This window comes from Pollicipes pollicipes, unplaced genomic scaffold, assembly GCF_011947565.3.
Source record: "Pollicipes pollicipes isolate AB1234 unplaced genomic scaffold, Ppol_2.1 Scaffold_3447;HRSCAF=4054_pilon_pilon_pilon, whole genome shotgun sequence".
Lineage (NCBI taxonomy): Eukaryota > Metazoa > Arthropoda > Thecostraca > Pollicipedomorpha > Pollicipedidae > Pollicipes > Pollicipes pollicipes.
Window position 1 is genome coordinate 10,151,008 of NW_023596297.1, and position 16,674 is coordinate 10,167,681.

The following is a 16,674-nucleotide window of genomic DNA, read 5'->3' on the forward strand; positions in this document are numbered from 1 at the left end:
CTCTCCCTCCCCTCCCCTCCCCCTCCAGCCGGGCCGTAAAGGAGGCTCTGCCGACTGGGAAGCGAGGGCCAATCGCGTCTCTCTGCCTGTTCAGCCTCGGGTCGGGTGAACCTGAGGGGGAAGAGGCATCAAATGATCATCGTCTGGGCAAGACGGTGCCGCTAGCCATCCTCAGAGCTCTGGCGATCCCAAGGTACTACTTAGCACGATATTGACATTGTGGACTGCAAGTCTGCATGGAGGCGCTGTGACGGTGTGCGATAAAAACACGGGTAAAAAGAAAAGAAATGAGGTTTGAACATCAACCGTCGGGGCACACCTCGTTTTCGGCTGTCCCTCGTGCCTCATTTAGTCGTCTCTGCTTGATAACACGCCTCCGAACCAACGGCTCGCGCGGGATCATTGGCTTTCGTGCTGTTCACGCATCAGGTTTTGCACATTTCCCCGATGCATAACTCCCGTCCCAGACGCGCCACCACGAGGTGCAGGGCTCATGGTGCCTCCTGATTGCGTGTTTTATCGCTATCCACACGATACTCATTCTTTGGAAGCCTGGGTATCTAAAAAACCAACTATGGGCTGGGGACCAGAATGGAGAACACCGCTTTGGCCCGCCAGCCTACACATTGACAACCCCTGGCCCGCGAGTTAGTGCCCAGTCGTGTATGGGTACACGCGGCCGCATGCAAGTGAACTTCCAAGAAGAAAAAATACAGGCTCCTTGATATGGTACCGAAAGCCGACATTTTCCAACCAAGATCTAAGAGGGACAATAGAATCATACCTGACAAACACTGTACATAATAGATCAATCAGCTGTCCAAGATCAGCAAAGCGTCCGACCAAATATAAAACTAGCATTATGTAGAGGGTCAGTATGATACAACGACCAAATCATGTGCAGAACACAGGGAGGAAAGGGTCACGAATGAATATAAACCAACAACGCAGAAAAGCCCAAACATAATATGCAAGCCAGCAGAATGCAGGCCACATGGGGAATTAGCATATCAAACGTTCTGGCCAATTACACGTCATCAGAGTTCAGTAAGCTGACGCACAGGCATCCAGCCGTATTTTGCAACTAGATCCATCAGGATAAGACGAGAAGGGTGCGCAGGTGACACATTTCTACGACATCTGTTGACAACATGTGACACGGCATACTGACCATTCGGAACAATTGCCTCGTGTGGTTTCAGCCTGTTCTGATTCCATTGTGTTTCAGTCCGACATTGGCTTGAGACTCATTTGGACTTTGGATCATTGGACTTTGACTCAGACTCGAACTCTAGTTCAAGGCAATGTGAATCACACTTGGGCTGCGTGATGTTTTAGAAACCAATGATAAAACATGCATTGGTCTGGCCCCAGTCTGATCTGTTTTAAAATATACACCAACTCATTTTCAATGGTACCAAACGGTCACATGCCCGAACTCGGTTTTTAGTGGCGCGGGCACGGAAGGTGGTGCGACAAATCTACCACCACGAGCTTCTTAAAATGATCAAAATGTTAAAATTGTAGCCCACCGAATGAGACCTGATGTGGTCACCGCCACATCTCCCATGACCACATCTTCCAGCCACGCAGTAAACTTGAAGCACACAGCCTCCTCCCGACGGATTTTTGTTTTTGTTTTGGATTAGACCGTTTCGACCAGTCATGATCATTTCAGGGCTAGTGGATGAAGGAAAATGGTCAACGGTGGGGCAGACTTGCACGCGCCTGGGGGCCAACAGCCGAGCTTTAGCCCGCGCATGCGCGCTGGGCATCCGGTTGGCGGCCTCCTTCCCACGGGACTCTCGGCCCACTCGTGGCTGACGCATGCAGCTTGCAGACGCCCCGGACAAGCAGGGTGCTGCGAGGATGCAGGATGAAGCAAGATAAAGGATAAGAGGGAAGGATCCTCTCCTCCTAACGGGCACACAGCCACAATCCGGTGTCGTCAGCAGGCCGTCAGTACTCCGACGCGGAACACCACCGTCGCGTGTTCAGACCGACTTTAGCGAACGGCCAGGGAGCACGGCCATTGTTCCGCAGGCTGGGTGTGGCTTCGCATAATGGAAGGGCAATAAACAAGTCACGCAACTGCAACGACCACGCGGCCGTCACGGTCAGGACTCGGGGAGCAGCCGAGGCTCGCGCCGGAGTGTCGCTCCAGCCGTAACCGTCAGGACTTTGGGGAGTGGGGGGAGGCAGCCGAGGCTCGCACCGGGGCGTCGCTGCAGCCGTGACAGTCAGGACTTCGGGGGGGGGGGGGGAGGGGGCAGTCGAGGCTCGTGCCGTGGCTTTGCTGCGCGACAGTCGGGGGGAAAAACAGACATTTAAGGATACATGATTAGTGCACTGCAACTAGGTTTGCTCATGTTTGCACCATATCGTGCAACTTTGTGTCTTTTTTTCACCTGATTTTTTTCTCCTAGGATCATCAGACTACTCTACATTTCGGTTGCTACCATTACAACTTTGCGATATGATCTAAAATTAAGGTCGAGTGCGTTTTGGCCGACCTCGGACGCCGTCCTCCTAGCGATGCACACTTAAAGCGCACAGCCGTTTGCTTACGCGCTTAATAAGTGCACGCCAGAAAGCATGTCGGTCGGTGAGAGAGGGTGGCTGTGGTATCCCGCTGGACGCAAAACATTTGATCGAGGGCTGGCGCGGTCTGGGCACCGGCACGCTCATGTTCTCGGCCCGCGCCTGCGGCGCGAATCGCAGTTCGCCGGCCGGGGGGATGGTTCTGTTCACTCGGTCCACTGCTGCGGTGACTGCCACAACAGGCGTCTTCATAGCGTCCTGGCGGTGGCTCCCAATCTCGGCTGGCTTCACTATGGAGATTGCAGTGAGGTGCGATTCGACTTTTCGATTTCGATTCGATTCGAATCGACATCGAGCAGCCGTCAAAACTTTGTACCGCTCTAGAAACCACGACAAACGTACATTTACCATACGTTCCATCAACTTACAAATGCATGATGTCAGTGATATTTGGCGATAGTCGGCAGGGGCAACCCCACTCTTACCAGCTTTGAGCATAGGGACCATGTACGACGCACGCCAAGACTCCGGAAAATCTCCAGTCAGACTCCGGAAAATCTCCAGTCGCCCAGAGTTTGTTGTAAGCTGCTAAGAGGGCCGCAGCTAGTGAAGTGGGGGGTTGCTTGGGCAAGGCGTTATTAGGCGCATCCTGAGGGACCAAGGGGATTTGGATTCGGACATTTTACCTGAGATGAAAGGAACAGCATACTCGCATTTTCAGCAGTCTCTTGAAAATGGTCCAAAATCTTCAAATTAGACCAAGTCACAGTTTTACTCGGTGTTTGCCGATCAAAAATAGGCGAAGGAATACTTGTCTGCAAAGTTGCAGATTCTTATGGTAAACCTTATGTTAAGATAACGCTACGTGTGCATGCGTGGAATTAGAACACGCTCATGCGGGCACTTGTCTTGCGGCGCTGGTAAATATTTTCATATTTGGATGCCGGTTGGGTGCGGATATCGAATTCTCAAACTGTGACCACTTAATCACGCTGCATGTGTAGCATCCAATAAAAGAAACGTTGGTCTGGCATCTAATCGAGCAAGAAATGCGAAACGAAACGGATGTGTTGCTGTCATCGGATGATACGAACGGCATCCAACTAGAATCTTCTCAAGCATTAAACAAGACTCAAGCATGATTTGCAGCCATAGTTGGGCCTTACTTACGCCGCCACATTTACAGGGTTGTCCTGTATGAGCCAGGTTCTCAGCCGGGAATTGGCAATGCAATGGCGAGCCATGCTTTCAGCTCAATCCAAACCTTGGATGGTGTTTGCTGTTCGAGCATGTCCTGTGTAGTTGCCCCCACCAGATGCGCTCATAAACCATAATGTGTTAGCATATGACCTGTGATTTATTCAACATATGGTGCGCAAGGCTCACGATTGTAATTTTGCCAACCTTTGCGTTGGGTGGGCTGAGCAGGAATCATAGCTGCACTTGTTCCGTTGTCATTTGTTACTGGAGCTGGGTTATATTTGTTCCTGGCACTGGAGCCCATTCGTTGAATTGGAAACGATACCTATGCCACGATTTTCCACAGGTGTAGGGTTATTTCAGAATGGTTCTTTGTCTTATGATGAGATTTCATGCTCTCAGAGTGTATAGAGGCCGGACAATTGTTCAGCTTTGGTATTCTAGACTGCGACAGCTGCAACATGCTATGGAATATCTCGTAATGAAGTGGTATGCAATGCATGACCGGAAAACTTAATAATGAACTGCAACTTTGCCCTTAATCACACTCAAGCAAACAAAGGGTTTTTTTCCATTCGCATTTCTTGCCAACAATGACTAGCTACTAAAGCGTAACCCTGTGGTTGAGAGCACACCATGACAAGGCTGATGTATTTAGACCGCCTGTCAATTTACGAAAATTAGCCAGCGATACTCGCTAGAGGCTCCGCGGGCTCAAAAGTAGCAGCACAAAGAGCCTGCGAGCTCAAAAGTAGCAGCGCAAATAGCCCGCAAGCTCAAAAATTGCAGCACGAAGAGCCTGTGAGCTAAAAAATTGCGGCACCAATATCCTGCGAGCTCAGGCTCTGCTCAGAGCCTACGAACTCACTACAGCGCGAATGCATGCAGGGTAAGCAGTGCGCAACCAGCGGGTAGGGGCGTTAGCTGGCTCAAAATGCGTAACGTCATCCGTCTACTGTTCCTCGCATTAAATTATTGTTCTCAATTGACAACGCCGATAGCTGTTTGATGCCAATTTTACATCATCCGAAAACACCACGCTTCAGCGTTTCAACAGGCAATTCGCATTTGAATGCATAACCGCGGGTTGCACCTAGTCACCAAGGCGGCACAGTGGGCCTTTGCGGGCCAGACCCCAAGCTGACGATGGCACATTGGGCCGCGGGCTGAGACTGAAAAAGTTGCATCTTTTGTCCGGAGTCACATGATCCGACCCCCAGGAAGGGGGACCCCGTGAAACCGCACTGGACCCCATGCCCGCCCCACTCCCCCCGCGCGGCGCGGCGCTGTGATGCGGCGTCTGGAACAGATGCCACCCGGCGCTGAAGCACTGCGCAGGCGCACACAAATCGACTGGCCTTGAGTGGGAGAGGGGGGGGGGGGGGGGGGGAGGCCGGGCGGTCGACAACGCCGGCTGCCAGCCGCCTTGCCGCGGCCGCGGGGGCGCGTTGAATGCGCGTGGAGTCCGATCAGGCGATCTGGCTCTGTGTGGTGAAAGCATGGCTGCGCGTGACGGGTTTTCAGGGGAATATGTGCATACCTATTTTAACAATGTGCCACACTGCGGTACATTCTGTTGCCTGAAGCACTGACAGCCGGCGGCAACGTTAAAACCGACGCTCTCTGTGACTACATTGGCACTTCTACGTCATATCGGAGCAGTCAATCGCAAAAGGGCAAAATCGCGTATAAGGTCTCAACAAACAACATGAAATCTGGCACCAGTTGAACTGTTGGCGCCCTTCCAGAAATAATTGCCAGCGCATGTGCCCTTGGACACGTGCCAACGCCAAAGTGAACAGCCAATGGGGAGCCGCGCTCGCGTTTGCTTCCAAATAAGGAAGCCAGTCTCACCGGCTTTCGGCCAACCAGAGCCGGTCTCCTGGCGCATGCCCTATGTGGCAAGCCGGATGACGTGACGGATGCCAGTTGGCGATGACGTCACACGCGCGCCGGAGGAAAATAGATTCAGTCGAATCTATGCAGCCGGTGGGAGAGCACGCGCCGGGGCTCGCAGTTCCGTGAGTAATCGAAACTGGACCGCACTGCCGTCAAGTCACCAATCCATCCATGCGAGGGCGAGGGCGCCGTGGGCTACTACGTGGGCCATGCCAAGTGGGCGGACGTGGGCTATGCCAAGTGGGCGGACGTGGGCTATGCCAAGTGGGCGGACGTGGGCTATGCCAAGTGGGCGGACGTGGGCTATGCCAAGTGGGCGGACGTGGGCTATGCCAAGTGGGCGGACGTGGGCTATGCCAAGTGGGCGGACGTGGGCTATGCCAAGTGGGCGGAACGTGGGCTATGCCAAGTGGGCGGACGTGGGCTTGGCCAAGTGGTCGGACGTGGGCTATGCCAAGTGGGCGGAGGTGGGCTATGCCAAGTGGGCGGACGTGGGCTATGCCAAGTGGGCGGACGTGGGCTATGCCAAGTGGGCGGACGTGGGCTATGCCAAGTGGGCGACGTGGGCTATGCCAAGTGGGCGGACGTGGGCTATGCCAAGTGGGCGGACGTGGGCTATGCCAAGTGGGCGGACGTGGGCTATGCCAAGTGGGGCGGACGTGGGGCTATGCCAAGTGGGCGGACGTGGGCTATGCCAAGTGGGCGGACGTGGGCTATGCCAAGTGGGCGGGACGTGGGGCTATGCCAAGTGGGCGGACGTGGGCTATGCCAAGTGGGCGGACGTGGGCTATGCCAAGTGGGCGGACGTGGGCTATGCCAAGTGGGCGGACGTGGGCTATGCCAAGTGGGCGGACGTGGGCTATGCCAAGTGGGCGGACGTGGGCTATGCCAAGTGGGCGGACGTGGGCTATGCCAAGTGGGCGGACGTGGGCTATTCCGAGTGGGCGGACGTGGGCTATTCCGAGTGGGCGGACGTGGGCTATGGCAAGTGGGCGGACGTGGGCTATGCCAAGTGGGCGGACGTGGGCTGTGCCAAGTGGGCGGAGAGCTTAACTCTCGCTGAATTCGGCAATGCACATTGTATATGGAGCAAATTCGAGTGAAGTAATCGTTACTTAAAACGTCCGACCAGTGGCTCAGTCCCCGAGTCGCTTGTGGTAAGCTCGACCACGTGCTCCCCCACGTTGTGCGGCGGAAATGTGCGTCGGTGTTTGTTCTGTCCTCAAGTCCCGCCGCGTTCCGGCGCTCCCCCTCCACTTTAAGGGGAAGGTGCAGCGCTCCCCCTCAACTTTGAAAGGAATGTTGGCCAAATTCGTGGGGAGACTTGTTTGTTAGCGTCATTTTGTGTGTCGTCACTGCAGCCCCCCCCCCCCCCCCCCCAACGTGTTCGCGGAAACTGTTTGCGCGACATGTGATGGCTGATTTATTGATTAGGTTATCTGCGGGATGCGGCGTATTTGCGATCCCCCCGCTCTGCCATATTACTTTCAGGTTGATGCTACCCATAACACTTCGTTGTAAGTAAATGTACGCCCTCTCAACCACTTCACGTCAATATCATAGTCGGTAACTTGGCCGACACAGGGCGGAAGGTAGTTGGAAAAATCAGGTCGGTGAATCAGCTGTTGGTATCATGAGATGTAAAATAGCAGGCAGATGGGTCAGGGTATACTTTCCTACGTAATGTGAAAAAATCACTGTACATCATTCGTCGTGTTTAAGGCAGGACATATCGTAAATAATCACAAAACAGGCAGATTCATGCTCTTGCCTTCGATTTTTTCATAATTACGATGGCGAGCTCCCGAGCGCCGCACACACAGCAGCGGCGACACCGGCGCCATTACTGCGCGAGGTCTCAACATTACTGCGCGTCAAGCAGCATCAAGAACCATCCACGTGCTTGTCTTCGAAATTGGTCCAAAACGAAGGGATCCTGCAAGGATGTGGGTGCATGCTTGCATGTTGGCGTGGGCATCGTGAACGGAATTTGATTGCGCCGATTTGAGCAACATATCACAATCATTTTTGTCTATCAAAAATTCAATGTGTGGGCCACGCTAGACCTCATGTAAGCGACCAATCAGGAGAAGCGCGTGCGCTTGCCTCCAAATGTAGGCATGGGCCCGACCGGTGTTCAGCCAATGGCATTCGAGCCCCTACCGCACGCCCTTATTTGGTAAGTGGAGGCGAACAGTACCAGCTCGGGGGCTAAGGAGCGTATTTGGCAGGCGCAGGTAACCCTGCAATGCTAGGTAGTGGCCTGTGACGGAATCCTGTCAGAAGTATATCGCGCTAGTCCAATCTCTGCAGCCGTCTGGTGAGGTGATTGTAGGCGACATGTTGATGTGTTGAAGTTAGCGATTGACGGCGAAGTTGTCTGTTGTTTACTGGGTTTTAGAGCACGCCGAATGCTGAGGTCATTTTGCACCCACAACAAAGTTATCCCAGGTCAGTGATGATGGTACTCTGTTGGACATGATAGACATGACGCTTGTTAACACGACCGTGATCTTGATTTTCACGTGATTTTTGACACCGACACGATTTTTGATCATGCCGTTGTCCAGGGCCGGGCACAGAACAGCCCTTTTGGTGGGAATGAGGCTGCATAGGCTTGGAAAGATAAAATTAGAAAAGGCTCCATTACTTTGTCAAACTTATGGGGCCTTTCTTCTTTTTGTATTCAGATATGCTCAAAAGCAAACGTCCATTATCACAATTTGGAACTGATTCTCGCCGAAATTTGCCCACTGGGTGGGTGGATGGGGATTCCCTCCTCCCACGGGATCAGTCAGTTCTTGCGCTTTTCGTTACCTTAGAGGAAATGCTCCGCATTTGAAGATATCGAAGCAAGGGCTGGATATGATGAAATAATTCGCATAGTTTTTGGTATAGTCCTAAATGGAAAAGACTGCTCCAGACAGCATTCTTTCTCTGTTTAATAGATGTGCTCCTCAATGCCGCCCAGTGACGATCCACCCAATAACCGCGAAGCACACACACTTGCAACCAATTCATCGTTCTCCCTAGCTTCCCATTAAATTCTACGCATCTGACTACCAGGTTATATGCACCTACCCACAACAGTTCGTTTGTTCATTATCGGTACGAATGCAATCCGATATTCCGTCCGCCCATCTGTAGCAGTCCTCGCGTTAGAGTTCAATTTTCACGCCTTTTTCATTGCACTGGTTGGCGGCATAATCTTACAGAGCACGTCGGCCATAATTTTGAAAACACAGCTTGGGCTTATCCCGAACCTTTAGGCCGGGAAACGGTGAATACCCCAGCATTGTGCCTGGTGGCACATGTGAGATCACTGCTCGTTCCTTCGGCCACTTTGAACGTTGTCCCTCAAAACTGCCCATTTTTCTCGCCCCTAACCTCGAGCTGGCTAGTGATGTTTTGAACCATCGGTCTCGCTACTGCATGGTATCATATGACACGTTTCCACGGAAGTCGGCAATGATAAACCAACTACGTCTATAAATAAAACGCTTGTCGCGATGCAAGGTCAGCACTGAGACGAGTGAAGTCAGCAATAGGTGGCGCCAACGAGTGTTATGTGTGAGAGGCATTACGTGTCGGGGTGAGAACCTGGAGTGTCTCGGGAGGTTAGTTCATTGTTTTTATGTTCGGAAATGGTATGGGTGTTTTATCGTTTTATCTACAAGTAAGCGATTGTTAATGTCGCTGTTATTTGGTGGCTCATGGCATATTATCAGTCATATAACTAGGTGGATTGTTACTGCTATGAAATGACTGATTGCTATCCCGAGCATTGGCGATACAATATATACTGTGCAACCTGACAACAGAGTAATTCTAGATCTTCGTGAACCGTCCCTCTCTGGACGCGATTGCCTCTCCGTCAGTTCGGGACGACATCACCTTGCCGCCCGGACTGACAGAACGGGCTTGATGCCGGTGGTCACTCTTGTGTCGCACTGCATTGGGGCCCGGGTCGTCAACTGATGAAAACAACGGCAACTTCTGCTGTCTTTCTCTGGCGTCGCCGAAGACAGTGACGAGTGCGACACGCTCACCGGTTGCGGATGTTCCTGTTCCCATCGCGATGTGTTTGAGACAAACGATTGCGCACGCGAGAAAATTAAGTTCACTAACGTGCGAAGGCATGCGATATACGACATCGTGTGCACTAAAAGATGCACGTAAGAAGGAATCTCATACGAGAGTGGCTTGTGCAAATAAACACCATCCGAAAGTCTCGATTTCGAAGTTTCATTGATCCGAGTTTTGCAAACACGCGCAGTTCCGTGCGAGGGTTGGCGACACTAATTTGCGGTCTAACATTACGCTATGAAGATTTCCGTGCGGATTTGTGCGAACGAAATGCGTTACGAATACATTGGATGCGAAGTTTTGCCCAATACCAAAACTTTCCGCCTTGTGCGGGGGAGTGGATCGAGGTGCAGTTCGACCGTGCTTGGTGGTCGCCCCCCCCCCTCCCCCCCTAGACCGTGCTACAGCCACTATAAACATTATTGCAGCAGCCCGACCTGCGCCTTGGATTCCTGAGTGATTTTCTTATCCGGTGCTCATGCGGCCTACATATTTTTTTGATGAGTTCAATGCGGTCATGTGTCTCTTGGCCAGCAAGCTGCAAGAAGGTTGGTACCTGTTACAGCTCTACACCTGGTGGTCATGGGAAAGAAGCGATGACAGCGGCGGTGGTCATGGAAGAGGAGTTGACAAGCGACAGCTCTCTCGTCAAGGGCCTGTTGACTTGTTCCAGCTGTAACGTGCTGCTCCGATACGGGGAGCGCACGCCGAAGCTGCTAACGGGGTGCCTGCACACCGTGTGTGCCCCGTGTGGGCAGCAGTGCAATTCCGGTGAGGGAGAAGGCGATGGTAGTGTGCCTGCGAAAAGCACTAAACGCGTCATCTTTTGCTGTTATACTTGACTTGAACCATTTCTTTTTGACTCACTGTTGCTGGACATGGATATGCTGAACATGTTTGACCAGTGCTGTGTTAAGTTTTATTTCGTCGATCATACTCTGTATTTTATGCTTATGAATTTGTTCGGATGTTATGATACGGGGTGGAAAGAAAGGGGAGCTATAGATATTGTTATGAAAAAGTTTGTAAAGTGTGCACTATTTTCTTCATTTGTATGCTCTTCGGATTTCTCTTTTTATGCTGAGTGTTTTGCAAACTTTTAGCCTTAACACAGACTGAGGAAATGCGAGTGCCAGTCCGACCAGACGTTTTTCATAGAGCGTTTGTCGCTCTAGCGTTATGCCAGGGCCTGAGACATGACAATGGCATTCTTTGCGATTTTGAGTGACAACGTATATTCCATGTGGATGATGTGCAGATTTAGGACGTATCACGATGAATTTGAATGCCCGTTACTTTGCAGGAGGCTTGGAGTGCCAAATATGTATGACGTCGTCGCCCACGTTGCTGGACCACCCGCTGGTGCAAGAGCTGCTTCAGCAGCAGCACGAGGGGCAGGGGAGCCGACTTTGCGGCCAGTGCACAGAGCGCGGAAGTCGAGCTGCCGCAGCTGGCACCTGTGACGAATGCAGTACCGACCTGTGCACCGTCTGTATTCAGGTGCGGCCCCCCCCCCCCCCCCATACTGCTCCGCCCGGCACGAACTGACCCACAGTGTGTGCGCTTTGGGATCATTCTTGGAATCTGCGGCGTGTTGGCAGGCTTTGACATTTGATGTGGGGGTGCGAACTTTGCGTCTGGTCGACGGTCTTGAGCTTTGGTTGCAGATTTTGTTTTCGATGCTGGTGCGGAGATGATGTTTATGTTTCGGCTTGTCAGTGCATTTTGGTTGTTGTCGGCTTCTGTGCATACTCTCACAAATATTCTGTCGTGCATATAAATACGTGGGTCATGAAATGTAGTGACGCTGTACTGCATTGCATTTCAGTTTCTTTTAAATTTTGTTGGGGATGTGGGGATTGTTACCGTGATGCACCTTCTGGACCGGCAGGCGCATCAGCGTACGAGAGTAACTTGGGACCACAGGATTGCTATGCATCAAGATACAGCCACAGATGATTTGTGTCCCAAGCATCAAAAGGTAGGCGTTCTGGGACAGTTAAAATGATTTTGACCCGGTGATGGAGATTGGTTGCAATATGGGTACGTTATTGATTTTTTAAAATAGGGGTTGCATGGCGGAAACCACGGAAGATGGGGGTTGTGTGATGGAAACCATGAATACAACTGTCCGGTGTTTCGCCAGCCACTGGCTTGCAGTCTTAAATGTAAATGGCGGAGAGTGCTTGGATGTTAAGTGGCAGCCAGGAACGAATCGTTGATCAGGACACCTAATTCACAGCAGCGGTGCGAATAGTGACACCTGACCACTGACTGTTGTTCGTGGTCGTTGCAGCGACACAGTCGCTTTTCTACAGGAAGCATATTAACTTGCTGTGCTGTTAGTTCATGTGCGTTTACAGGTCGCCTACGTTTCCATTTTGTTTCTCCGTCCTTCTAAGTTGCATTTAGAACGAATCGTTAGCTAAGGATGGGAAGGAGCAGGTTATTGTTACGAATGGCTGGGAGCACAACCGGCTGTGTGACGAATTAACCGTGTGTTCGGCTACGGGGCCTTTTTAGACCCCGGAAAATTTTCGCCTTGGACGGGAGTGACCGGGACTGGCGGTCACGCCGTCGCCAACTGCTCTGGTGGCATGTGCTTGTGTTTGAAAAAGGATCTGCGTGGAAGCGCAACAGCATGTCGAACATATGTGTAAATGGTCCTGGGTGTCGTTGCGGCGTATGCACTGGCGATGGCGCCGCGTCCATTTCATCGTTGGTTATCATCGAGCTAGGAGCCAGACCCCAGACCAGACAAGGATGTGTCTGCGACGCCACACACGGTAGTGTTGCCAGTGATAACTAGTATGACGAATCGTTGTTTCTTTGTGAAAACATCCATTTCTGTGGGTCGGCATTGGAGGCTGCTCTGCCATAAGTCGCAGAGATAAGCTTGTTCACGTTAAAGCGGTGCCAGGCATACCATTGCTTTGTGCAAAGAAAGGCCTATAAAATTAAAAAAGAAACCTGATGGCAGTAATAATGCGCTGAAAAGAAGCCCAGTTCGAGGATGAGTGCGAGTGTTTGTAGACGTGGGTAGGATCACGATGACATTCCACGCGCTGGGCAACCTCAGTCATCAATTACCGCAGATAATGCTCCCAGGTGGAGAGCTTCATCGCACAAGACCGAAAAGTCGATGTTAATGAGATCGCTTAGCATCTGGGTCGTTTCCCACCAGACTCTTCATTTCATTATCACCGAAAACATTGCGATGACGGCGGATCAGCGCCAGATGGATGCTGCGTTAGCTGGACGACGGGGTGAAGGAGAAGTGAGCTTGTACATGCTATTCACTTCTCGGATGTCATTTGGATGACCCGGACAACGTTTTTAGCCGTGAAATATATTAATTGTATATACCTCAACAAAATTCTGAGCCGAAGATGCGTCCGAACGGGAAACATTTGGATTCCCTTCTATTGTAGAAGTGTCCGTAGGGGATTTTTCTGGATTCGGCCCTTTTCGCATTTTTCTGGGACCAGGAGTGGGCCGTCCATAGCAATCCAGTTCCTTATAACTCCGCCGTCACTGGTCAGTAGTACAAGAGTGTGATTCAGAAGAACCTTCTGCGGGGAATCGAGCATAGGCGACCCAAGGTAACCAAGGACAACTTTGCGCTTCACCAGGAAAACTACCCCGTAAGGCACTTGTGATGGACTTCTCGCTCGAGGAACATATCGATATAATCTCACACTCATCCTACTCTTCATGCCTGGTCCCGTCGGAATTCTGCCCGTTTGGGAGTGATTACGTCTGTAGACGTACCTTCGAGAGACAGCAGTCCAGCAGAGGTGTATTCCAACAGAGTCTTTTAGGACCACTGTGCCCTTATAGATAATCATACGCGCTTACCACTACGCGCTATCCTCGCTTACCACTCACTATCCAATAGCAAAGTTTTAGGAGGCCCTCGTACCCCTGGCGCGGTTGGTCAACCGGTGCCTCAGACATGTGGCCACCCGACGCCGGGTGGCTGCCGGCGAGTCCTGGCGGGCCACCCAGGCAGGAACACGTCAACTCCCCCTCCGTGGCAACCGAAGTGATGATGTGGACATGGTCTGACTGCCACCTGCTGTGTTGACTGCGTCTCATGCTGCTCTCGGGAGACAGGTGGAAGAAAACACGTCGGCAAGATGGAGGGGTCGGCCGTTTCCGAGCTTCATTAAGCCTCTGCGCAATCGGGCGGAGAAAACGACGATTTCATCTGGAAACTGCCCCACTGGGCTCCTTGAGATAGTAGTCACGCCTGTTACCAACACTAATGGCTGTCCCTACGCAATCCCATAGTTTGTTGGGAAGATCTTGTATGTGAACCTCTGTAATGGCCTTCAGAAGTGATGGAGATTCGGCGCTCTGGTTGTAATGGTCATCAGCTGTGGTCTTCAGCGCTGCTGCTTTGGAACTGCGCTCAGCTGCTGCGGTTTGTCACTCACGGGAGAATGAGCGGCGACAGGCAGGAACGTAGGAGCGGAGAGGATGGCCGTAAAAGACCTGAGCTCGAGAGCGTCTATCAGCCCGAAACGAGTTTCGAAGTTCCAGAAGGTCCTCACAGGAACCATCAGTGGTGAGCTCTCCACCATGACGCGTCTTCCGGATGGGTGCCTTAACGGTCATGACTGCTGCTTCATCGTGTCCATTTGACTGTGGGTAATGAGGCGTCGATTGTTCCAGCCTCACTCCCCAACGTTTGAGGAAGTTTCTGAAGTCGTAGTTGGAGAACTGAGGACCTCCGTCGGAGCGGAAGCGGACTGGAATACCGAAATTGAATACCTTTCTGACCACTAGGATCAGCTGGCCGTCTCGACTGTTTTCCTGGAAATGCAAAAAGCGATCGGCCATCCGGAGAATATGTCCACGTGGGCTCGGTAATGACGACCAGTACGACAGAGCAGGTCTGCCGAGATGTCCTATAAAGATACGGGGTGGTGGAGAGTCAGTCATCAGCAGCTCCTTGACATGGCTCGAGCAGTGCAGCTGGCAGGCATTACAGCTGCCGGTCAGCTCCTTGATTTCCGAACCTAGACTTGCCCACTAGTCTGTCTGACTCGTCTCTTCATCCGCCCAGTTCCTGGATTAGCCGCGTGGAGGGTGCCAAGATTTTGAGATCCAGCAGCAAGCGGTACGATTTCCCCGGAACCTTTCAACAAAACGCTGTCAACGGCAGAGAGGTCTCCGCGGATCCCCCCAGCAGGGCCGCAGGTCGATGTCCAGAAGTTGCTTGGATGACGGCCAGCCGTTCTGGGCGTGGCAGAGCTGTCGTTGCTACGTTGCGCCAATAGATGACATTCCTGGTGATGTCCTCCAATCTAAGGTTCATGAGATGCTTTGGCATCTCTTCGTTACCGGAGTGCAGCGGGCCTGCCACACGTCGTACATGCAGTTCCTCTTGATACACCATTCTGGTATCTCCCGCTGTGGGATCATCCACGGGTGCTTTAGATAGTGTCCGGTTTGGGTGGTTCCCTCCCTTTCCTTCACATTGCACCGTTCACTCGCTCACAATTTCCGATGAGCAGTTCGTGTAATCCAGTACGGCAAACCCCCGCTGTGGTATCGCATCACACTGCGCCGAACAGGGTGCCCGGAGCTCAGGCCTGACAACGTACGCGCGTTGCAGACGTATGACAACTATTGCGATACGTGTCGCACAGTGGGCTGCGGAGACTGCATCCTCTTTTCCCACCGTTCCCACAAGTCACGCACGCTGCAGGAAAAGGACGCGGAAGTGAAGAATACACTAAAGACCTGCCTGGACAACATGAGGTGAGATGCGCCTCACCTGTTTCGGATAAGCAGCTGAGGCGGTATAGCCCAGTGTCAAGACGCACTTGTGCTGCCTGGCCTCGCACCCCGCCAACATTTAACCTTCCATCTTCGCCCTACGTCCCTGGACTGTGCAGATTTCGGGACCAAACTTCTCATCCGGGTTTGAGAAATCCGGTTGTCTGGATTCCTTGCCCCGGACTGCGGTGATCCTCGCGGTTGAGCTCGACGTCTTCAAGCTGTGGACGCGGACCTTGCCCGCGCGCGACGCGGGTTTTATGTGCTCAGGCCGAATGGCCATTTCTTGGGTAGGCCTCCGCCGTCTGGGTGGCATGCAGTGAATGCCTTAAATCGGGCTGGTAATGGCAAGCATTGTCGGCGTTCTTGGCACTCATGGCGTGTGGTTGATCAAATCGGGATTCTCTCATCGTCAGAATGGGCTTCACTATGGTCTCAAGACGTGACATTCATCCACCGAAAACGTGATACCCGTTACTGTCGTTTCCATCTTACGCATGAACATCAGGGCAGGCGCCTTTCAATCCCTCCCGTCCATGCCACCACACTTGGCCACAGCAGCCCGAAGCGCCCTTCCGCAGCGCTACACCCGCCATTTTTGCTGGGCCGAACGGAGCGCTTGCTGCGCCTGGATGCCGACAGTTCCCTGCCGTATCACCAGCCGGTGGGTGAGGTTCTCCGTCATATCACCAGCCTCTCACTCACATTAGGATTCAACACAGAACGTTAAGCGGTGGCGCAGGCTCGATAGGCGTAGTATTCACAGCACGCTCTGGGGTTATGGAAGCACAGAGATTGTTACGTGTACACTGATTTCACCCCAGTTGTAACCCGTGCATTCACATTTTCGCCCGCTCGCGGTCATGGGCCAACAAATCCATGGTGCAGAGAGGAAGCCGGTTTCTGGTATCGCGGTGTTACAGCTTCCTCTTATTTATCTCCTGGATATTTGGGAACTTTTTTGTAGAATTGGGAGCCGTGCCGAACTTAAGCTTTAAGCCTAGCTCGCTTATGGGGTTATCAGCCAGTACTGTGTATACTGCCTCCTTGGCCTATCGTGCCTCCAGCCTTAGCCTCTGTCGAGTTTCAAATTCTTCTGGCCGGATTTGCGAGGACTTCGGTGTCGTGTAAGGTGATAGACCAGTCGTGGTAATCGGAACT

The 16,674-nt window shown here is 52.3% G+C and overlaps 1 protein-coding gene across 1 annotated transcript in view; it reads left to right on the top strand.

The window, feature by feature from the left end:
* Nucleotides 1-5,730: 5,730 nt before the first annotated feature.
* LOC119091601 (E3 ubiquitin-protein ligase TRIM33) overlaps nt 5,731-16,674 on the top strand; it is a 28,786-nt gene continuing 17,842 nt past the window's right edge. The window contains exons 1-5 of the mRNA XM_037214409.1: nt 5,731-5,762; nt 10,292-10,497; nt 11,030-11,226; nt 11,618-11,707; nt 15,350-15,495. Of these exons, the coding sequence (XP_037070304.1) occupies nt 10,323-10,497; nt 11,030-11,226; nt 11,618-11,707; nt 15,350-15,495 (608 nt within the window). The 5' untranslated portion in view covers nt 5,731-5,762; nt 10,292-10,322. The remainder of the gene's footprint in view (nt 5,763-10,291; nt 10,498-11,029; nt 11,227-11,617; nt 11,708-15,349; nt 15,496-16,674) is intronic.